This window comes from Erpetoichthys calabaricus, chromosome 14, assembly GCF_900747795.2.
Source record: "Erpetoichthys calabaricus chromosome 14, fErpCal1.3, whole genome shotgun sequence".
Classification (NCBI taxonomy): Eukaryota; Metazoa; Chordata; class Cladistia; order Polypteriformes; family Polypteridae; genus Erpetoichthys; species Erpetoichthys calabaricus.
The window spans coordinates 44,080,395-44,105,664 of record NC_041407.2 but is presented as its reverse complement, the minus strand read 5'-3'; the positions used below and the strand labels follow the sequence as shown (position 1 = coordinate 44,105,664).

Here is a 25,270-nt window from a genome sequence, read left to right as displayed (position 1 = left end):
GGCTCAGCTCCTTTTTCACCACGACAGACCGATGCAGAGCCCCGCATCACTGCGGACGCCGCACCAATCCGCCTGTCGATCTCACGCTCCATTCTTCCCTCACTCGTGAATAAGACCCCGAGATACTTGAACTCCTCCACTTGGGGCAGGATCTCGCTACCAACCCTGAGAGGGCACTCCACCCTTTTCCGGCTGAGGACCATGGCTTCGGATTTGGAGGTGCTGATTCCCATCCCAGCAGCTTCACACTCAGCTGCGAACCGATCCAGAGAGAGCTGAAGATCACGGCCTGATGAAGCAAACAGGACAACATCGTCTGCAAAAAGCAGTGACCCAATCCTGAGTCCACCAAGCCAGACCCCCTCAACACCCTGGCTGAGCCTAGAAATTGTGTCCATAAAAGTTATGAACAGAATCGGTGACAAAGGGCAGCCCTGGCGGAGTCCAACTCTCACTGGAAACGGGTTCGACCTACTGCCGGCAATGCGGACCAAGCTCAGTACTGTATATGATATATGGAATTATTTATTTATGACCTGTATAGTACATTTCGGAAAACATTGTGGTACGGATTTAACATTATTCATATTATTCATATTAATTCACATAACACCGCCATTGTTTTTTTTTCCCTGATATTGCCAGTCCCCACTTGTTACTGTTTCTTTTGTACTCCAGGACATGCAGAGGCAACAATAGTACAGAGAGGTCAGTTCAGAGTTATATGCAATCATCATATTCAAATGTTAACAGTTCAGACACATGCAAGGACCCGTCCTTCCTGCATTTATGACGTGTGTACCTGTTGCACCCTTCTTTCTTATGTCAGCTTGGCTTTATATCTCCATTTTTTTATAAATTATTATTATTATTTAGTTCAAGTATACAGTGACACAAGACAACATAATATAAACCTTGTTGACTGATCTCATGTACTAATAATCTGTTGTGTTTCTTGTCCTTTCGAGCTTTCCTTACTTAGATTGGAATCGCAAGGAAGGGGAACTAGGAAGAGTAGAATCAGCAAGGCAGTGACAGCTGGATCTTGCATAATAAAAAACAAAAAAAAAAAGTTTTTTTCCATATTGATTCAACAACATGTGTGTGTAAAATTGTAGTCTGGGCAGAGGAATATTCACGAATAAAGAAGGCTATAATTCAAAAAGTGATTTGATCATTTAGAATGCTTCAGTGAGCACCACATTTTTATCTTCTTCTGAGGTAGTTATGTCAAGAACAAATATGCCTCATGTAGTAAGCCAAGAGGTCAATCAGCACTACTAGAAAGAAAATATAGGTGCCATGTGTCAAGACAAGTGGTAACATTTTTGGGAACAACCAAGATGTGTAAACCATTCTGCATACAAAAAAGAGCAGGAGCAATGTTAATATTAACAGAGAATAAGTCAGTGGTGTAAATGTAGTGAAATCTTTACAAACAGTAGAACTGGATAAAGGGTTCATTGTCAGTGTCAAAAATACAGGTAAAGCTGCTTAACTACTAAACTACTTGTCAGAAGATCCTTGACATAATGAGATTCTGCCAGTTTAGCAGTGCTTTCTGAATTCTATGAGATAGGCACTGAGTAGTAGTAGTAGTAATAGATGTACTGTTAGGTGTATTGAGTACAGTGCCATTCCCTCTTACATGTCCAACCAACATACATACAGCATATCATTGAGGGGAACACCCCTCTCCATCATTTTTATCATTTTAATTACCTTCAGAAGAAAACATACTATAACAGTGTTTTTGAAAACGTTTTAAAACAAAAAATGTTGTAAAACAATTAAAAGTACCCACATGTCAAAGAAAGTATAAAAAAACAGGGATGTGCTTGTGCAGTTGAGTCATGTAAGTCAATAAAACATTCACAAACTATGAAGAAAACTTAAAGGGATGAGCAAAGATCAAGTTGAAAACAGAAATATGACTAGATTAATCTTTACAAGGATGGGCTCTACTATGTTACTGCGGTACTAAAAATTAAAAAACAGCACTCCCATACAAGTAAAAAGCTTTAAACTGATTTAAATAGCTGAAAACAATTGAGAAAATGTCATTGATTAATTAAAACTATCCATGGTACCTGTCGAGGAAGGTAAACAGGTAGCGCTGCTGCCTTGCAGTTAGGAGACCCGGGTTCGCTTCCCGGGTCCTCCCTGCGTGGAGTTTGCATGTTCTCCCCGTGTCTGCGTGGGTTTCCTCAGGGTACTCTGGTTTCCTCCCACAGTCCAAAGACATGCAGGTTAGGTGCACTGGCGATTCTAAATTGTCCCTAGTGCATGCTTGGTGTGTGGGTGTGTGTGTGCGTGCGCCCTGCGGTGGGCTGGCGCCCTGCCCAGGGTTTGTTTCCTGCCTTGCACCCTGTGTTGGCTGGGATTGGCTCCAGCAGACCCCTGTGACCCTGTAGCTAGGATATAGCGGGTTTGGATAATAGATGGATATTTGCTATCTCTTGGCCTACATGTACCTTTTCCTCTATATTTGTGTGTGTGAACATTTCTTAACCAGTGTTCCGTCTCACAGCGTGTTCCTGTAAAGCCTGTTTCTCAGACTCCATTATTTTTGAGGCACCTTTCTCACCTTCTATTGGGTTTTCTACTAGCCATCTTTGAAGGTGACTCTCTCAGCGTGCCTCATATGCCTTTACCCCCTCCTTATGCATGTCACACTTGCACTTCCTCTATCATCATGTCACTAAAGCCAAACCGACCAATCATACCAAAGCCAAATTGACCAATCAGATTGCTCAGAGCGCCTGGACACACAGACCTTAGTGTTTTATTATAAAGTAGATACTGTAGAATTCATAAGACTGCGAGCTGCAATTTTCTTTTTGCATATTTTTATTCATATACAAAATAAATTTACAAAATTTATATATACATTTTTTTATATAAAAGTTAGTATAACTCTAGAGATTTTGGAAACTGAGGATAATTAGACCAGTTGAAAGGGCTTGAGGACTACTGATGTTACGTATTTAGTCCTTTTCTCTACTTAAGAATAATAATAATAATAATAATTTATGCATATAGCGCCTTTCCCATGCTCAGAAACCAGATGTCTTCAGTGAATCTAAAGTTCAGTGAATTTAAAGCCACCCAAGAAGGGTAAGGTGGTAAAAAGACTACATCTACTGATTGCTCCCCTGCATTTGTTCCATTAATGTAACAAGCAACTTGGAAGGATAGCTCATCTTTGGACACAGAAGTAGGTGGACTGTACCTGAGAGACTGATCTGGGCACTTTGTGGGGATAATCTGAACCTAAACATCTTATACTGTATTGCTCATATATATGGATGATTATTACAAGCAGGTGAAAACTAATTTTATATAAAAGTATTTGAAGTATCCATTATTGCCCAATTACATTTATATAATGAGTTAAGGTAAGAAAGCAAATACGTATACTATGTATTTTTAAATGTTGACCCTTTGGTCACTGCTGACTAAAATGCACGTGTGCCATGCATCATATATACTATCGCTCTATCAATTAATCTGTTCTCATGAGCTGACAATTTTTTTGTGGATGACTGGATTCTACAATTGTGACAACTTTTTGCTGGGTTGGAACCATGAACACTACTTCTTTGCATTTCCTGGTTCAGTATGGCTATTTATTCACACATTAATGCACCGTATGGCTTGTTGTATAATTGAATAACTGATGTGACATGTAAGCTAAGCAAAATGTTCAGTTTTGTGTTGTTCCTTTGTTGGGTTAACTGTAATATACATGGAGAATTCCATAAACATCTGATAAACTGTTTAGGAGTAATTTATGTTTTTGTGGTGTTGACATTCGAGTATATTAAATTGGATGAACATAAATGTAAACACAAAATTTTATTAAAGTAGACATAGTCTGCTACTAATGATTTTTGTGTTGGTCCCCCATAACACCACACCCATCTGTCATTTGTATTGCATCACTGACATGGAATGTAGTCTTCACTGTAACTATGACCAACCAAAAACATACACCAAATGTATTAGTATCAGATGAACCATTTTAGCAAACTTTGACTAATTCCCCAATTAAATTTTTAAAGTGCCATCTTGCCTGGATTATAAGTTGGTTCAGCTTTATTTAACATCAAAAATGTCATTAAGTTTGATTCAGCCTTTTCAGAATAATTTGGAGTACATTTTTGGGTTGTCCCTCTCAGTTGCCACCTCCACTCCATGATGAAATCTGTGAAACAACATATAACCTGTATTTTAAGTTGGACCAGCATCAACATACATACGAAGAATCATTGAAAATCTGTTCAGACATTTTTGCTTGATTGGTCTTTAGTGTGTAAATTGGATAAATAACATTAAATGAAGTTAAAAATGATCAGCCATAGGGTGATACATTTTTATATACTTTGGTTTTTAATGGATTTTTGCTTTGGAAAATGTTAGATATAAAATATATGACAGAACATATAATTATATTTTGGTCAAATACTTTAAAAAAATTTATTTTATATAATTTATTGTAATTTATTAGTTAGTTTTTGTCACCAGTTAGTAATTAGACCTGTATTGCATGCATAGTGACATACACCACAGTTCTTTTAATAATTAATTCAAACTATAGTCCAGAAACCATGTTAAATAAGGTTGTGTGATTGTAGCCTAGGAAAAGTTGGGCTTGGAGCATAACTTACAGTACATTGCTCATCAAACAGGCATACTTATGGCTGCTACCTTTGTGCCACTTAAGGACTTTTTTTATAACAGTGGTCGAGTATCACTGTTGTTTGGCTTTTTAAGTTGTGCCTAATATATAGGAAAATCTGGTAAATGTCCTTTATAGAAATAATATAAAGTTCCCTTCTATGAATACAATTTTAACTTTTGAAGTGATCAGATTATAAATTAAATAAATATTAATGAGTATTGTACATGATGTTCAAAACTTCAGTGAAATATTAAACATTACAATAAACAGGTATTCTTCATAATGTATAGCTTCAGTCATGCTACTTAGAAACAAAATCTCTGTTAACACACCATGTTTTCCAACAGATCTGTAATTGTTTAATCTCAAATGTGATTAAGAATTTAACTTAGTAGTAGGAGAGTATGGACTGTAGTGACAAATTGCCAATCAATCCACTTCTGAATGAGTTCAGCCATTGAAGAATAGTTAAGTAAATAGTTAAGTGAATTCAGTGTGTTTTAGATCATGTTTGAATTAGGGATTTTAATGAAAACAGCTCTAAATTTTTCAGTCGTGATAAGCTCTCTTATGATAGAATGGACCACAGTAAAGCAGAAGCCTTTCCATAGCAGGGAATATAAGAGAATTCCATTGAGTACTGGAGAATGGGGATAGCAAACCTTTCCTTCAGTGGTAGGGGAAGGTTACAGAAACTGAGCACTAAGTCAAAATACGCCATGCTTAATTGGGGACAATATATGGTTCTAACCCATGAGTGGGACATTGTCATCTTTTCAAACATGAGTCTCTAGAGGGGTGGTCTAATGCTAATTGCTTCCCTCCAGATTGTCAGGTTGCAGTATACAGTCCTTCACTGGAGCTGTAAGCTGGAACGTAAGGATTAAGTTTTGTTAATATTTGTAAGCTATATAAGCAGTATTCTGGCTAGACTTGCATCATAGAAAGGGCTGAATTGTAATGAAGGTCACCCTAGTGATGGAAGTTGGTGCCCCTTCAGATTTTTCTACAATATCATATAATAAAATTTTCATTACATCTGCACATGGACAGTTGAGGTGATTCCAGCTAATATTTGGAGAAAGTCCAGAATACCACAGGGCAAATAATAATACTAGTACAATTCAGGATACTTGACTACATGTCAAGTTACATGTCTCAGATTTACTGTCTTTTTAAGTATCAAAATCTCCGGATTCCTTTCAAAAACCTAGTAGAACTACTGTATATATTGGTTATTGAGGTTCAAAGAGGGTGCCTGAAGAAAAAGAGTAAATTCATGGCTACAGGCAAGATCTGTGAATACTTGTCAAAGAACTCCCATTTCAAACTACTATAAACTTTTGAGGACCTCTAGCAGGTGCTATTCCCACTTTACATTTAGTTGTGAGTCTGAAAAACACAGTACTGGCATGTGTAATTGGGTTTGGCAGGTAGATAGAGAGTTTTGTTGACAAATAACTAGCTTATTTTTACTGCCAAAATCATTGTCATATGTCAGTCCCTTAAATAGGATTCGCTGGTATAAAGCACCTTGTTTTTGTGCACACCTTGCTGTTGGTATAAGCTTCAAAAGGGATAAACCAGAAGCAGAAAATGGATAGATGACCAAATTAGGTAAAAACAGCTCAGTAAGTTATTCAAATGCTAAATGATCTCCTGTCATACATTTTGGGCAAAAACAACTCAAAAACAGTAATTTAATCTGAGGTAGATTAACATTTTCTCTTTCCCACATAGGTTCATTACCTCAAGCATCATTGTATGCTTCAAAAAGCTTATTATCACACTACATAAAGCTCTGAGAATTTTTATTCCTCTGGGAATTCTAACGGGACAGCAAAATAATTGTAACATAACAGATGAGCTGGGTCTTGTCTATTAGAACACTAGTCTTCATATTTGTTTATATTACTCAGTTATTGTTAGCAATTTATTTAACTAAGATTTTATTTTATGGACATGACTGATTCTATAATTATGGGTACAGTTTAGCTTCACTTATTGCCTAAACATGGATTCAAATTACAGAGCTCTACATTTTTGAGACTAATCAACTGAAAATTATAATTGTATGGTACTGTCAAAGTCTGCTATTACAATAAACTTCAGGTTTGGTATTTATGGATTTCATTTCCTGGGAAGATAAACTCATAAACATGTTAAGAGTTTGTTATTGCAAATTTCTTCCTAGCTAAGAACATTGGACAGAAGACTTGGAGTATTTCAGTAAAAAATGATATCCCTCAGTCTAAAAGAACATTTCAGCACCAATATCTGATGAGGTTATCTTCTCCAGTCCACTCCTGCTGATGGCAATTCAAAAAGCATGCAGAGTTTGCAATTTGTGTTGGGCAAGCAGAAAATTAAGACAATCTTTTCATTCATCGAGTTTTCATACTCTCTTAACCCCGGACAGGTCAAGCAATATTTAGCAAATGGCAAGAACTTTTCCTAAACAACTTTACTGAGTATGCATAAACACATTAATAAATATTTAAATAAAAGATAATAGATGATTTAGTATAGAAACATCTGGCATGTTTATATATTAGAGTTTTATCTAGTTAGATGATTGGTTTCATACATTATGTCATAGTGTATTATTATGTGTGCTTGTTCTCAGAAAATGCAAGCAAATTTAAATCAAAGGTAATGAAAAAAGTGCAGTTTGAGCCCAAAATACATAGAGCATGCATTACATTACAATACAACAGAAACAACTGAATGTGTTATTAAATAAAATGTTAATTATTTAGTTGTCCTTTAATAAACTTGTTGTTGTCATCAAGTGGGTCCAGAAGCATAAGGCTCACAGGTGACCATTGCAAATTCAGTTATCAGACATCATCTTACCAGGGAGTCCAAAGTAACCAACTGTTACTGCTGATGCAGATCATCACATGATTCAAAAGGATCCAAAAAAATGTACATCACTTTTAAACCAACTACCAAAATCAATATTGAGAGGGTGACCCCTAATAATTAGCAAAATAGCAACATTTTGACTTGCATAACATTTTACAAACTGACACTAAAATTTATTTCACTGGCATTTAACAATTGTGAAACATTGGACTCACTAAAAAGAGTTTTTTGAGGGGGTTAGAAGACATGGACTATTTCTCCCTAAAGACTCATTTGCACTTCCATTTGTTTTTTCACAAGTGCACACTAGTAAATCCAATTCTATATATGCTTCTTGTTCACATTACAGCAGAGGTGCAGTGTGTTGTTTTTAAATGTGACATGATGCATATTTTCCTCACAAAAGCACATCAGAAAGCACCATTGTATGCATTACTAAATACTAAATGATAGGCAGGTGCATCAATTACCTCCACTGAATGAACAAATTAAACAACTTTTATCTTGCGTCACTGACCCTTTTTTTTTTTTTGCAAATCAAAGCCCTGCAAATTTATTTTTACGCAAATTATTTTGCTTGTCACTGACTGATTCATGTCAAAGAGCACAGTACCTCCATAGTACTTGCAGAGCTGTTCAATTAAAAACCTACCCACCAGGAAGAGCAATCTTGCGCACACATATTCATACATATACATAATTTAAAAAATTCAACCACAAATAAAAAATATCCTGTGACATTCATGTCTCTGGTGACTCTTCTTATGAAATCAGTAGACAGATTGGGAGAGCATGGGTGGGTCATGAGGTCACTGGAAAGGGGTGTGTGGTGATCTCCGCAAAAGGATGAAGGTCTTTAGAGTCCTGATGCTTCCTATTTTGCTACATGGTTGCGAGACATGGACGCTATCCAGTGACCTGTGATGAAGACTGGACTCCTTTGGTACTGTGTCTCTTCGGAGAATCCTTGGGTACCGCTGGTTTGACTTTGTGTCTAATGAGCGGTTGCTCATGGAGTCCCAAATGAGGCACATTACCTGCATTGTGAGGAAGCGTCAGTTACAGCACTACAGCCATGTTGCACGATTTCCTGAGGGTGATCCGGCTTGCAGGATCCTCATTGTTGAGAATCCGAGTGGCTGGACCAGGCCAAGGGGACACCTACGTAACACCTGGTTGCAGCAGACAGAAGGTCATTTCTAGAGGGTGGGACTGGACTGCATGTCTGCCTGGGGGGTTGCCACCCAGTATCCTGAACTGTTTCATCATGTGGCAGGTGGGGCAACGTGCTGTACCAGTGAATGCTCCCCAACCTGAACCTGACCTGATCTATTATTTGATGTTTAGATTCCCTTTACACAAACGACTTTCATGTTATATTAACGCAATTTTGAATTGGCCCTTGTGTGAGTGTAATTTAGTGCTGTGCAGTGGCACGACGACAGGACAGGCAAGACAGCCAATTGCCTGGGACCTCGAACTGGAAGGGGGTCCCCGATGGCATCTATTTACATTGGTATTCATTGCAGTGAGAGATCCAAGGGAATTCCTCTTGAAGCATAGCATTCACACACTACAAAGACATGGTCAGAAATCAGCCTAAGTGGAGCCTTCATTTCTGCTGTGAGAGTATCAGTGTTTGTGATGAACGTTACTTATTTAGTTATGTTATAAGTAGTCAGAGCCAATTTCATTAATCAGGAAGATCAGAAGTCTAAAAGCAAAAAAAAAAAACAAAGAGGATTGACTCAGTTTGTTAGTTTGTTTAGGCAATTCGGCTATTTCTTTCCATTTTTTTTATTCGATGGTAAAAGGATTAATAATTTATTTGAAATCCAGCACTTTTGGAGCATGGCATTTGCTTGACTTTATTTTAAAATGTTAAGATTTTTCTTAGCAAAATTATCGACAGAGACTGCAGCCAAAGTGGAAAGAAGACAAAAGACAATTGAGCTATTTCTGATTTGGCATCCAGTTCTCTAGGCCCCAGTGTAGTTACTGCACGGTGAAAATTAGCTGCACCAGTTCAGCTAAGGGGTGAGTGGGTAACAGTGAGACGGGGTTCTAAGAAGTCCTGACTTTTCCTATCACTATTGCCTCTGGTGATAGAGGTTTCCATCTTTAAAGTCTTTTAAATGTTACTTGAGATCTACCATGTGGCTTTCAGCCTGAGTTCCAACTTCAATAGCATGCAGAGTTCAAAGGTCTTTATAGACATAGAGGACATAGCAGCTGCATTTATTGCAGCCAAAGCCGACAAACAGCAGTTCTGAAATTTACAGTGATACCTATTCAAGCATTTTTTTTGTTTTTTAAATTTCTGAAGGCAGTTTTTATTATTTTTTAAATATTACATGTACCATTTGTATTTATTTTTATTACCATGCTGTGCTCATTATTTTTTGCGTTTTGTTTACTTTTTATTTTTTTAGATTTTTAAAATTTGCTTTTTCTATTACTGTTTTTCTGTTTTCTACATAAATGTTGTATTCATCATGGTGTTTTATTTAATCTGTTTTTAACAAAATTAAAATAAAGGATGTGTGTTAATTAAATCCTCCTTTCCTTGATTTTATTATTTTGCACTTTGCACTAAAATAATACATTTTACCATGTTGAGACCCAGGAGAGGGTAACAACAACAACGACAATATTTATTTATATAGCACATTTTCTTACAATGCAGCACGGTGGCACAGTGGTAGCGCTGCTGCCTCGCAGTTAGGAGACCCGGGTTCGCTTCCCGGGTCCTCCCTGCGTGGAGTTTGCATGTTCTCCCTGTGTCTGCGGGGGTTTCCTCTGGGTACTCTGGTTTCCTCCCACAGTCCAAAGACATGCAGGTTAGGTGTATTGGTGATTCTTAACTGTCCCTAGTGTGTGCTTGGTGTGTGTGTGTGTGCACCCTGGCACCCTGCCCGGGGTTTGTTTCCTGCCTTGCACCCCGTGTTGCCTGGGATTGGCTCCAGCAGACCCCTGTGACCCTGTAGTTAGGATATAGCGGGTTGGATAATGGATGGTGGATGGATTTTCTTACAAATAATGCAGCTCAAAGTGCTTTACATGATGAAGAAAGAGAAAAAAGACAAAATAAATAAAAATTAGAATAAAGAAACACTAATTAATATAGAAAAAAAGTAAGGCCAGGAAGGACAAAAAAAACAAAAAAACTCCAGACAGCTGGCAAAAAAAAAAAAAAATCTGCAGGGGTTCCAGGCCATGAGACTGCCCAGCCCCCTCTAGGCATTCTACCTAAGTTGGAGAGCCCCATGGAGTTTTTTGCCTGGGGCTCCCAGAGTCCCTAGAATTGCTTCTGGTGATATGTGCATGAATAGGCTCTGCGATGGGCTAGCAACCTCTACCTTAAGTCCAATGCTGTCATTAAAGGCTCTGGCCCCATAAGGCACTGAGTATTATTAGAGATGTGTTTTATAAAGTGAATCTAGCCATGCTTCTTTCTTAAGTTAATTTACATTTTTTAATGTACTTAAAATTTGCCAGCATATTTAATGACATGAAAACAGGGTAAATATCAGCTAAGTTCAGTAATAGGTTAAGAATTTTATTCAAATTAATTTCTTCTTCATTGGGCAAGAAGCATTTTAATGAAAAGGAATAAGAGGTTCAAATGATTGAAGACAGTTGTGTCTGAAGGGACTATGGGCCCACATAACAGTACAGGAGCAAAATAGAATGCAGATGCTGCTTTCTTTCTTGAACTGAAATATAATAATGTCTCTATTTCACAATATTTCACAAGATAGGTAACTCAAGGAAAGCAAACTTTGCACAATAACTCTGAGCCCTGAAGCACAATCACAGAATTGATCATGTGAGTTTTATATGCATTGAGATTATATCATTAAATAAGAGAAGAATATCCTCACTGCTGAATGTGCTAATATTTCAATGACTGAATGAAAGTGTCACTCTGTAGGTAGCAATGGTGTTGCAAAGTCAAATGCTATAAGTGAGATGAGATGAGCAATAAAAAGTGAATGGGTCACTGCAGATAGGCGTCAGAATAAGCCTGTTTTAAGGATTGCTCCCAGATTTTATTTTAATTTGAAACAATTGTAAGACAAAGTGTTTTTTTGAAGAAGATGAATGTTTGTTTCAGAAAAAATTGGACTAAAATGGAAATAGAGATTCTGCCTTGGCCTCAGGTGGATAAGACTGGCAAGGAAGTTGAGTCAGCATGCTTTACTGGCGTCTGCCAAGGCTTACGTAATTGGAAAGGAAACCTTTACTGCATTATTCTGAAATGTCGTCTCATAAATGAAAAGGGTAAACTGCATGATTTAAGAAGTGTTCCATTTATTTTCTGACTTATGGTATTAAATTTGATCATTTACATTTTTTGTCTTTTCTTGGTATTTCATATATATTTGTTTATATTATATTAATGAGACCTAATTTTTCATAGCCTGCTGTTTCCTTGTTTTATTTAATATATTCAAATTTTTTTAAAATACAGTACTTATATACAATGATGAGAATTTTGTTTTTTGTTTTCTTGTATTTTATACAGTGCATCTGGAAAGTATTCACAGCGCATCATTTTTTCCACATTTTGTTATGTTACAGCCTTATTCCAAAATGGATTAAATTCTTTTTTTTCCTCAGAATTCTACACACAACGCCCCACAATGACAATGTGAAAAAGTTTACTTGAGGTTTTTGCAAATTTATTAAAAATAAAAAAACTGAGAAATCACATGTACATAAGTATTCACAGCCTTTGCTCAATACTTTGTCGATGCACCTTTGGCAGCAATTACAGCCTCAAGTCTTTTTGAATATGATGCCACAAGCTTGGCACACCTATCCTTGGCCAGTTTTGCCCATTCCTCTTTGCAGCACCTCTCAAGCTCCATCAGGTTGGATGGAAAGCGTCGGTGCACAGCCATTTTAAGATCTCTCCAGAGATGTTCAATCGGATTCAAGTCTGGACTCTGGCTGGGCCACTCAAGGACATTCACAGAGTTGTCCTGAAGCCACTCCTTTGATATCTTGGCTGTATGCTTAGAGTCGTTGTCATGCTGAAAGATGAACCTTCGCCCCAATCTGAGGTCAAGAGCGCTCTGGAACAGGTTTTCATCCAGGATGTCTCTGTACATTGCTGCAGTCATCTTTCCCTTTATCCTGACTAGTCTACCAGTCCCTGCCGCTGAAAAACATCCCCACAGCATGATGCTGCCACCACCATGCTTCACTGTAGGGATGGTACTGGCCTGGTGATGAGCGGTGCCTGGTTTCCTCCAAACGTGACGCCTGGCATTCACACCAAAGAGTTCAATCTTTCTCTCATCAGACCAGAGAATTTTCTTTCTCGTGATATGAGAGTCCTTCAGGTGCCTTTTGGCAAACTCCAGGTGGGCTGCCATGTGCCTTTTACTAAGGAGTGGCTTCCGTCAGGCCACTCGACCATACAGGCCTGATTGGTGGATTGCTGCAGAGATGGTTGTCCTTCTGGAAGGTTCTCCTCTTTCCACAAAGGACCTCTGAAGCTCTGACAGAGTGAGCATTGGGTTCTTGGTCACCTCTCTGACTAAGGCCCTTCTCCTCGATCGCTCAGTTTAGATGGCCGGCCAGCTCTAGGAAGAGTCCTGGTGGTTTCGAACTTCTTCCACTTATGGATGATTGAGGCCACTGTGCTCATTGGGACCTTCAAAGCAGCAGAAATGTTTCTGTAACCTTCGCCAGATTTGTGCCTCGAGACATTCCTGTCTCGAAGGTCTACAGACAATTCCTTTGACTTCATGCTTGGTTTGTGCTCTGACATGAACTGTCAACTGTGGGACCTTATGTAGACAGGTGTGTGCCTTTCCAAATCATGTCCAATCAACTGAATTTACCACAGGTGGACTCCAATGAAGCTGCAGAAACATCTCAAGGATGATCAGGGGAAACAGGATGCACCTGAGCTCAATTTTGAGCTTCATGGCAAAGGCTGTGAATACTTATGTACATGTGCTTTCTCAATTTTTGTATTTTTAATAAATTTGCAAAAATCTCAAGTAAACTTTTTTCATGTTGTCATTATGGGGTGTTGTGTGTAGAATTCTGAGGAAAAAAATGAATTTAATCCATTTTGGAATAAGGCTGTAACATAACAAAATGTGGAAAAAGTGATGCGCTGTGAATACTTTCCGGATGCACTATATTTGAATTTGTTAGTGGTGCCCTATCCAGGATTAGCTCCTGTCCTGTGCCTGATGCTGCCATGCTGAGCTCCAGTCTGTGTAGCCCTGAATTGGATTAAGTGGTTTTAGGAATGCTACATCAGGTCATGTATAGTATGCCCAGCTCTGTGATTTCATTTACGTACACCTTAAATACCATGCTGAGAATCTTCTTAATGAGGATTTAAATATATATGGTACTAGCCATTCCCTGCGGCTTCACCCGCGTATTGGTGAAACAGGACAGTGAGGAGGGCCCCGCCCAGCTCTCTATTCCTGACGTCACTCTTCCCCCTCCCCTCAGCCTGCAGCCTGTGTCTTGGATTAGCACAAATATATCGCTCCTGCAAGCGAACTATGATTCTTAGCGCAATGAAAGAAGTCGCAAAATCAACCGGAATGTTCAAGTAACTGCGGTGGGTTGGCACCCTGCCCAGGATTGTTTCCTGCCTTGTGACCTGTGTTGGCTGGGATTGGCTCCAGCAGACCCCCGTGACCCTGTGTTCGGATTCAGCGGGTTGGAAAATGGATGGATGGATGGATGGATGGATGTTCAAGTAAATTATAGAAAAAAAAAAGATCTAAATCCGGTAAGTAGTTCTCTCGTTCGCTAATTAAGCGGAGCTAAGGTTACGCCCTGAGGCAGATGCGTAAGTAAGGAGGGCCCCGCCCCCCTCCCCGCAGTCCGATGAGTCTCTCTCGGATTCGCGCTAATAAATCGGTACTGCAAATGAACTATGATACTTAGCACGATAAGAAAGTCGCAAAATCAACAGAATGTTCAAGCAAATTATGGAAAAAATCCCAATATAAATCCGTTAAGTATTTCTCTTGTGAAAAGCGGACAGACATACAAACGGGTCTAAAAAACTATAAGAAATTTCAGGCTTGGACCATGAAATTTTTAAAACCGTTTCTTAGTGAGCACCTATGGGCCAAGAGTAACCTAATTCCAAATTTCAAGTCCCAAGTCCTCATGGTTTGGGACATTTCGTGATGAGTGAGTCAGTGGTATTTGGCTTTTATATATATAGATTATATTACTTACAAATGTTTGCGATGCAACATTTTTTGGAAAAATACAATGCATAAGTTTCTGTTATATGCTATTTGTTTTAGAATTTCTAAAAAAATCCATCTGTTGGAATGACAGAGACATAGCAACTGGATGGACACATAAGTACACAGACCCACAACTACTTATCCTTTTACTAAGGTGGATAAGGTTATACAGTATGCGTTACAGATTCACAATTTGCTTGTTTATGTCAAGTAAACTTATTTTTCCAATACTTAAGCAAATAAGGGTGTGATAATTGCCTGGAGAAAATATGCTTGAAATAATTAAAATTTTCTTCATTTTCCACTTGAATTTCCTAACCTGTTCAGTCCAATAGAAAGTAAAAAGATCCAGAGCTTCTCACAACAGAACAGAATGTGGTGGTTAAGAAGCCTAAGAGGCTGTACAAGGAGAAAGTGGAGTCTAACTTTCATCTAGGGGACAGTAGACGAACGTGGCAAGGATTAAAGACCATTACAGACTTTAGAGGTAAACCCACTTTCTGTGTTGACTCTTCTCTAGCAGATGACCTGAATGCTTCCAATGCATTAGTCTGACACTAACGGAACTAGTATTAACTTGCAGGACAGTGAGGGTAATAGAGCATACATTAGCACTAATTGGACTAGAGAAGTTGCAATCTCCTGTTGCAATGCAATGTCAAGTTGTAATAATCTTTGTGCTCTGAGGGGTATAAACTGCAGGATAGCACCAGGACCAGACGGAATCCCTGAGTGCATTCTTAAATCGTGTGCCAATCAGCTAGCTGTAGTGTTTACATCTTCTCTCAATAACTCTTTAGCCCAGTCTGTGGTTCCTATCTCTCTTAAAAAATCATTAATGATTACTGCCTTGTAGTACTCCCATCTATTGTCATGCAGTTCTTCTAGGGGATTATTAAAGACTCCAAATCCTTCCAAGGGACTTTGATCTACTACAGTTTGCATACAATACAACCAGGTCTACAGATGACACCATCTATTCTGCACACCTCTTTGTCCCATGTAGACCACAAGAACAAGAATTATGTAAGATTGTTGTTTATAAACTACAGCTTGGCCTTTAATACCATTGTCCCCCACTTATTTGCCACAAAGCTTAAAGACCTGGAACTGAATATCCTCCACTGCGACTGAGTTCTGGATTTTCTAACAGGCAGGCCTCAGGTAATAAAAGCAGGCAACTAATATCACTGTCAACACAGGAGTTCCACAAGGCTACTGAGTCCTCTGCTATACTCCCTTTACACACACGAATGTGTGGCCAAGCACAGCTCCAGCACTATTGTTAAGTTTGTTGATGACACGGTGGTCTTAGGCCTTGTTTTCAATAATGACGAGGAGGCCTATCTGGACGAGGTAGAGAATCTGGTAGTGTGGCACAGGCTCATAACCTCTCATTGAATGTCAGCAAGACCAAGGAGCTTGTGGTGGATTTCAGGTGGAAGCAGCAACAGATCCACAGCCCCATCAGCATAAATGGATTTCCAGTTGAGAGGGTGAGTGGCTTCAAGTACCTGGGTGTGTACATCACTGAGGACCTGACATGGATCCAGCACACACAAACTTGGATGATGAAGGCCAGACAGCATCTTTATCACCTGAGGCGGCAGAGGAAATTCAAGTTCTCCCCAGCTATGTTGAAAGTTTTTCACACTGGTGCCATAGAGAGCATCCTAACACAGAGCTGCACATCATGGTTTGGGAATTACTCAGTCCAAGATGGCAAAGTAGAGAGTGTTGCGTTTATCAAAGGGCAGCAGTGCCCTCTCTGCAGGATATCTACACCAAGTGCTACAGGACCAGGGTAATTATAATAATTATGAACTCTACACACCCAAGTAACAAACTGTTCAGCCTGCTCAACTCAGGCAAGCGGCAGCGCAGCCTAATGGCAAAGACTGAGAGACTCAAGAGGACCTTTTATCCTGAGTTCATCAGAATCCTGAACTCTGACGTGCCAACAAACATTCAAACCTAAAACTCATTGTACATTTATTTTAACATTCTGTACAGTCACTTTGTACTTTGTGCTGTTTCAGATTCCAGATTTTAACTTAACTTTAATCTATCTTAAATTAATTTAATCTGATTTAATTTAGTTCATTTTATTTAATTTTAGCTAATTTTATTATTGTTTTCTTAATTTTATTTATTTTGTGTGTTTGCTTTTGTTTTGCACAATCTTGAAGTAGGCCAGCTTTTCATTTCACTGCACGTTATACCTTTATGAAGTGTGTATGTGATGAATAAAACTCTTGAATCTTAAATCTTGAAGGCAGACTTTATTACAATGAGTGACTATATAAGGTGAATGTGGTGCTTTGATTGTAAACTATAGGGTGACCAGATTTACAAAGTCCCAAATCAAGACACTTGTACAGCATGTATGCCCATGCATAAAGCCTATCCTCATTTATTTAATGCCTGCTGTATCTCATCATCATCAGAGATGGATCAGGGCACAGGAAAAATAAACACAGTTTCACAAATGAACACAGAGAATTCCACATACTTGTTGATGTGGAAGCAAATAATTGGCAGTACTCTGTTTTCATGTGCTTTTGGTCTTTGACAAATTTAAGATCTTAATCAACCTTTTCCCCTCAGAGTTTTTGATTATGATATTTCACATATATTAGTTCAAAAAGAAGGTGAAGGGGCAGATGTATATGGGTAACATTTGGTCTTCTCCTTTAGAGCTTCATATGTGCTGTTCTAAATGTATTTTGAGGCTATGTGATTTGGCAGAGCAATGTTTTACCAGATAGGCCGCCTGTTAAAGTCAGGGCATTTTGGTATTCTTCCATTATTTATCAAGGCACATAGCCTTAAATTAGGACTGTCAACTGTCAATGGGTTGTCTGGTCACCCTAAATAATTACACTGACAGTGAAATAAAAAATCACCGAAATTTGCAGATAATGGTACCGTGAGGCAGGTTTAGTGTAAGGTTGATAGTGAGAAGAAGTTTTTGCATAACTCCACAGGGTACGTCATCCATATCTAAATAACCTTTTGTTTTACTTGCTTGCATTTTTTAATTTTATGATTAGGAAACCATTTAACTTACCTGATTTAAAGCATTGGGAAGACTGAGGTGCTGGTGCACTACTTCTCTTCTGCTTGCACTCAAGCTGCTGGGAAGACTTTATAAAGCAGAAGCAACTTGATGGTGCAGAGATTTATGCACGCTCATGCAGCCAGTGACCGTGACTTCTGCTGGTGCATCATTAACTTATACTGGGAAGGTGTTTGCCATTACTAGTGGCTATCAGAGATGAAATAGCGGAATATATACACAATATACAAGTTGGTGTAACCACTGTCGAGGTAAAATTGGAACAATAAACTTGTAGTTGAAGTCACACAAAATGTTTCTTTGTTTTAAGAGAGATGAGTTTGCAAATTCAGTGTGCAAATTTGAAATTTTAACACTGTGCACAGTGCAATCTATTCAAGATATCTTAATTATAATTGAACTGCCGCTATAAATATCTTTGAAGACTAAGTGAAAAAAATCATAAAAATTCATCCACAGGGGATTAAGTTGGTTCATGCGGACAGACAGACCAACAGAGAGACATGGATATTGCAATAGCTGCTTTACGCATTATATGCAAATGTACTTTTAAAGAACTTTAGCACTAAAAGGTCTAATCCCACATTCAGTTATCTGTTTTATTTGACACTGGTTTAATCTTTAATCATCACATTTTCACATCTTCTATATTCTATTTTCTTAGCAATACTGTAAAATTAAGATAAATTAAATATAAGCTCCTTCATTCATAGTATCAAGCAGAAACTAACAAGATTTGTGTTCACTCTGTCAATTTCCTCATATGATAATTTTAGATGCTAATGCTAATTTACAGCATTAACTAACTGTTCCTAATACACTTCATTTCTTCCTTGATTTTTTTTTTCCTACAAAAATTCCGAAAAAAACTCTTTGGATCATCTTTTATCTACTTGTATTTTACTAGCATTCTTAATATTTTTTAAACTTATAAACCTTATGGTTAGTACTCTAGTTATCTAATTTGTATGCCTTATAGTACATCAGCTTTTTGTTTGAAACTTTTCATGACCTTATTTATCTACTCCAGAGTTATCTATAAATTCTTACTGTTTCTAAATTTCAAGAACTTTTTGATGATGGTGTCCTCTGCTCCATTGTGCCTCAACTCATCCACACTTGCAATCTACTATTTTTTAGATTTTACTACATCTGCTCAAAATTAGCCCCATCAAAGTTAAAATTAAATGTTTTAATTTTTGAAGATGTGCTCTGCCAAAACACTATGAAATGTATTATATTTTAGTCAATAGATCCTAATGGTTCAAAATTCTCTGAATTCTATCCTACATTACAAAACATTAAATCTAAACAGTCTTCTTTTCTTGTTGGTGTTTTAATGTTATATGTTTAAAACAGTTACTGATTATGTCTATGGAGTTATTTTCTTGTGCTATACTATTTGTAAGGTTATCCCAATTAATATTTGGATAATGGAAGTCCCACTTGACTATAATATCCATCTCTAAGCTTACAGTAATTTTTCCATGTATTATAGGAACATGCATGTTTGGTCCATCACAGGACCCGCTTACTTACAAATCTAAAACCTCATGAGGCCAATCTCAAAAACCAATTGCTTCAGGTTCAGGGAGTTTTAAACCTCATGTTCCAGTAGATTTTTCTCAGAAGACATTCATGTTAGGTAGTTTTAACAGTTCTAAGTTGGCCTGGTCCATCCTACAATTAATTGATTTTACCTTTTAGGATTCATTTCTGCCTTGCACTTGCTGCCTGGATAGCTTCTACCATATACTGAATAAGTGGGTAAAGCAAACCAACATGAGAACTCATGCAATCTGAGTATTAAAACATTCAAAGTAAATGAGCCTGAATAATCACATTTAATCTGAAATTTTTCTCTTTTGTCTGTTGTATTAGCTGCCTAAATTCTGCCTTCACTTATTTGTCATTCTATTAGTTGTTCCCATCTGATCAGTGATACTAACAAATACGTTTATTGAGCACAGATTATATCCGGTAATAAAAGGCTGTTTCATCTTTTAACCGAGCACTTCTAACAGCAGATGCAATACTCAAAAGTATACAGTTGTATACTTTCATTGGATACTTTTTAATAAGCTTTCACTGTAACTAAAACTGCCAGCATTTCACAGGAGTTAACTGTAATTTTTCATATAAAATATTCTATTGAAAAATGCATCACAGAAGATTATTGTAACAAAACAGAAGATTATTGTAAAACTATATTTAGACTGGACTGCTTTGCATTGTGGAACATTTTCAGTTTGTGCACTTTCATATAATGGTAAAATGACATTAAAAGAGTTGGATTCTGGCTACAGGTACACTGATAGAAACTTGTTTGATATTGTACAGATATTAAAAAGTAATTTATTTACTCAGAGAACCACAGACACAAAGAACCTTTAAAACTAAACTTAATGAACATTCTGGCAAAATGAGGCAAATGCACTGTAAAAAAAATCACATGAAAATTATTATTTTGTAATTTATTATATGACACTATTTTGAACATCATTGTGTGACATGCTGGTTAAGGCTTTGGACTTCAAACTTGAGTTTGTGGGTTGAAATCCTGATATTGACACTGTTTGACTATGAGCAAGTCACCTTACCTTTTTTGATTGGAAAAGAAAAGAAATGTAACCAATTGTATATTAAATGATCAAAGTTGATTTTGCCAAAGCATAATACAAAAGTCAAAACAATGATTTTAAATAGATTAATGCACGTAAACTTACATTTAAGAATTGGTTTAACTGTTAATATCAAGTAACTGTTTCAATGCAAAAGACTATTTTATGAACGATTGCTTTATTGCAGTAAAGTCACTATGGCACAGAATTCTAAATCTGCATAAAGTTGCATATTTTTCTTTATGACTCCCACTTATTTGCTCTGTGAAAAACAAAAACTTAAACATGACTAGCAAACCAATTTTTGAAGCCTGCTGAAGGTTTTTTTGTGAATATGGAACTGATCTGGGGTCTGCTTTTTTTCGACAAACAGATAAACTGTGGCAAATCCTTCTTCACAAAAGCAGCCTTTCCTTCTTCACCAGACAACATGAAATAATTCTACTAAACACTGAAATTATATTGATATATCAAATTGACTGTCTGTATGTGTGTAGCAGTTTCTGACAGTTACAACATTGGATGCTGAACTGCTAGTTATTTAACAATTAGATTAAAGACAATTTATTTAAATTTTTTATTAACAGTGTGGCATGGATTAATTTGCTAGGCTGAATAATAAACCTTCGTTAAGATAGTTTAAGTTAATTTATAGTTAATTACTGGCTATTGAGTGGCAGCACTGTCACAGATGACACTAGAAAATTCAGGAAATAATATAAATTGTAAATGGTTAATAAACATAATTCAACAGCAGCGTACTGCTACATCACAATCATTTTGTCGCCAGGTTTACTGTGTAGTATTGTTTTTATGGTAACATACAATAGTATGATTCAGTAAAATACTGTAAACATAATGCAACTTGTAGCCAGTAATTAAATTTACAGTCACATCTTTTACATGTTACATGTTTTACATGTTAAACAGCAGTTTTACCTTTGAACAGATTCAAACCAAATAAAGCCACCACCATAAATTTATGCTCCAAATCCAACTGCTGTTTGGCATTTCTGTCTCCCTAGGAGAGCTTTGTCAGGCCTTTTCATTTTCACTTCCCACAAATATACACTCAGCTCCATAAGTAGAAACCACAGTGCGCAAGATGTTGAGGGAAGCATGGCCTCTGTTATGACCTTACTGTGAAGTTCCCATGATAGACTGGCACAGCTTGGTAATAACACAGATTCCATCTGTGTTCTGTCAGTGTGCTGAGCTATTGCAGAGGACACTGTTGCCCTTTCTCACGTCACACAAAGCTAGAAATACTGTATACATGCAAATTTTTTACATGTGGTATGAATCAGGGCCAAAAATTAATTTCACTATCAACATTTGTATAGCATTCAATCTGATAAGACTGTGCCGATCAATTCAGTGTAAAAGTTATTTGGCAGATTGCTAGCGAGATACAGCCACACACATTGAAAATCTGTGAAACAACAGCCAGCCAAGATGCCTCTGAGATACTACGTGCCTTTCTTGTAAAAATATATTCTGTCCCAGCAGCAAAATAGACTCCATAAAACCATTGAAAAAATGGTTTCATGTTGTAAATAATCCCCCTTTAATGAAAATCTTAATCATTTAACTGATAATTCTGATGAGATCTATTTATTTATTCATCCACCCATACGTTTTTCCGTTTTTCTTAACCCTCAAGTTGCTGGAGCCAGAGCTCCTTAATGGAAAATGTAGGAATCTCTGTTGCTTTTATAACCACTACATTTGAAACAACTAAATTGACATGTTCCTTCTGCCACCAAGTGGAAGAACCTGTAGGTACAAAGGTGTTTCCACTGTTGGCAATGAATGAACTTGGTTAAGTGCCAGCCAAAACGATGTAAGATCCACTAAGCTGCGTATAATGAAATGGGCACACTAGATGGCAAAGGAAGAAAAGGGGCAACAAACTAAACTAAAAACAACAATTCACGAATTTTGTTACACTAAACATAAAACACCTTGAAGACTGCTTAATTTGCTTTATCCATTACTGAGTCACTTAAGCCTTGAACCCATTCTGGCAGCAGAGGATATCATAAACTAACGTTTGACAAGATGCCAGTCCTTCGCCGGGCACAATGAAACAAACATCCACACTTACAAATATCTACCAGTATTTTGAGCATTACCCTAATACCCTATTACCCTAATATTTTCACCTTTTTTATGGCAATAAATCACAATACCCGTAGAAATCCCACAAATACAGAGGGAACTGCCACGTGGCCCCTGGAGCTGTGAAACACCTTCCAATGAAAAAGTAAGCATGCAACCACATGAATAAATATAAAGCTGTAACTCTGCATCTTGGTGTTGTGATATAACACTGCAAAAGCTCTGCTATTGACCTAATTATTTACTTATTTATTAATTTTTCATATGCATTTCCCCAAGACAGAGTCAAAGGAAGCCAGGATCGGCAGCACTGGAACATTATCAGTGTATTGCAGGATGTACTAACAACACCCAGACACTTACTACTCCAGAATAATGTGGATTTCCCAATGAACCTAGGCTGCACAATTTATGAGTAGTGGGAGGAAGATGATAATAATTGGGATGTGAAAAACATACTACCTCCACCCAAGCATTGCCCAAGTTGTGAAATGAACTCACATCTCTGTGGCAGTGAGGCAACAGCGCCAACAATTGCTTTGCAATGTTTTACACTATTATGCACTTAGTCCAAAAATATGAGAGATGTTTTAAGTGAAATCTAAGAGGTTTAAGAACAGTGGAAACTGTTGAATCATCCCTAAAATTATGAATGCCAAATGTAGAGTTATTACACACTGAAAATTGTTATGTACAATCAAAGTTCATCTAAACATCTGGGACGGACACTCCCAAGGTAATCAGTTTCATGCAGTTCAACTCTTAGGCCTTTTTACTGTTTAAATTGCTGAGCAGTCCTTGGATAAGATCACATACTAACAACTGGTGGCCTCAAAGACAGTTGGGAGTGATGTAATTTGTCTGTCGTTAAAAAAACAAAACACTTTTGCTCTTTAGAAGTTTATTTTTCTGAGCTAAGAAGCTAACCTTTCATTTCATAGATAGGTTAGCTTATAATTATTCTAAAGGAGTCTGCCAAGAAAATCATTTCAACACTGAAATATTTACAAAGCTTTGCATCAGGATGTATTAATTTCCCAGGCTACCACATTAAACATTTACAAGGGTATATCTATGTTAAGAGCAAGTACAAATGTGAAAAATCAATATGGTAACTTTTGAAAAGCAGGCATCCAAGACACCTTTAGATTTCTTTTTCATACAATTGATGAAATTCCACAGTTGAACAGCTATACAGATCACAACTTACCTTTAGGACCCAGGCTGTTCTGCTTCTTTTTGCTCGTGGCATCTCCACTCCCCCCTCTCACTACAGGACTATCTGCATTCTTTTTATTCTTTTTTCTGCTCTTCATCCAACTAAAGGCACGACTTAGTGACCTGGATCGTTGCTTTTTAGCATCTTTGATGCCATTGCTGTCAACAGATTCACCTGTCATTCCAAATGTCTTCTCAGACATCTTAAAGGCACTTGTCAACGTGAGAACTCAATATTTCAGTTTTTCTAAGTACAAAAGAACAATAAAATATCTCAGCATAAATCAATAAAAAGTACCAAAGCCATTCAGTGTTAAGAGTTCTTGAAAAGATCAGGTAGTGAAAAAAACAAATAAAATGTTCACTACCTACAAACTGTAACAGATCTCAGTTCAATCTAGGTTGTTTTGAGGAAAACATCTGTGTTAGAAGAAAGCCCCTTGTGCTCATTCAAATTTGTCTCGGAATGTCTGCCACAGAACTCCTGCTGTCATTTCACCCTGGGCTTCATGTTGGCAGCCGAACACTTCTTTGTGTGTGAAGTAAAATGCAGGCAGTTTCCTGAAATACTTGCTATTGGCATGAAATAGCAAAGTCTGGTCCACTGTTTGTACGTCTACAGTTTGGACACAAAAACCTTAAGCAACTGTGGTCCACTGTTATAACTTGCATCGTTCTGTGGTCCTCAACTTGCATTAAGAGGGTTTCAGCTCCTTGTTGACTTTTATTTTACAGTTCCTTTGTGCTGATGCTCCTCTCTCACATGATAGTAGAAAACCATATTTTCCACTCCACCCTGCGATCAGCGGCCGAGCTGGCCTAGCCTGCCACTTATAGGAAGCATGTAATCTTACTTTTAGCACACTGCTGGAGTTTTCATAAAAGCAGAAAAACAGCAAATCCCCATTCTCTCCATGTTTTAATCAGCTGTCTTCTTTACTCCCTTGATGGATTGCAGGCATTCATTGATTGCGGCCATCCAGGATTCCCTGATATAAAAAAAAGAGCTGAAGCTCCTCTCTGTGCTGTAGGTAGGCTGCAGGAGTTTATGTGAACTGAAATATGATCCTGACAGGACTCCCAGGGAACTGCATAAGAGAAAAAAAAATAAAAATCCGCCCAACCTCTTCATTCTGCTGAGCTAATAAAACACTGTTCTTCTGCCAGAATTACTGCCCTATAGCACACTCCATTTAAACAGAAGATAAGACCTTTAACTAGTTAACCGACTGAGGGCTGGTCTGCTGCTTTCTCTGAAAGAGGCAGAATGGTGTTGTAACTCAAAGGAGAGGCACCCTAGCTCAGCACTAGACTGAGGCATCGTGACTTCAAGGTGACAGCACACTGCAGACTTTGATTCTGTAGGTAATTCTTTTGTCTACCAATTTTCACTCAATGCTGACCAATAACTAAATAATCACAGCAATGCCAGTAA

The 25,270-nt window shown here is 37.6% G+C and overlaps 1 protein-coding gene across 2 annotated transcripts in view; it reads right to left on the bottom strand.

The window, feature by feature from the left end:
* Window positions 1-24,892, bottom strand: part of kiaa1522 (KIAA1522 ortholog) — a 145,809-nt gene extending 120,917 nt beyond the window's left edge. The window contains exons 1-2 of one of the 2 annotated variants that reach the window (XM_051936320.1): window positions 24,204-24,892; window positions 23,828-24,082 (exon numbers count right to left, since the gene is read on the bottom strand). In XM_051936320.1, coding sequence (XP_051792280.1) covers window positions 23,828-24,038 — 211 coding nt within the window. In that variant the 5' untranslated portion in view covers window positions 24,039-24,082; window positions 24,204-24,892. Of the gene's footprint in view, window positions 1-23,827 lie in introns of both variants that reach the window. The other variant, XM_051936319.1, reaches the window with a different exon arrangement.
* Between the last annotated feature and the right edge of the window lie 378 nt (window positions 24,893-25,270).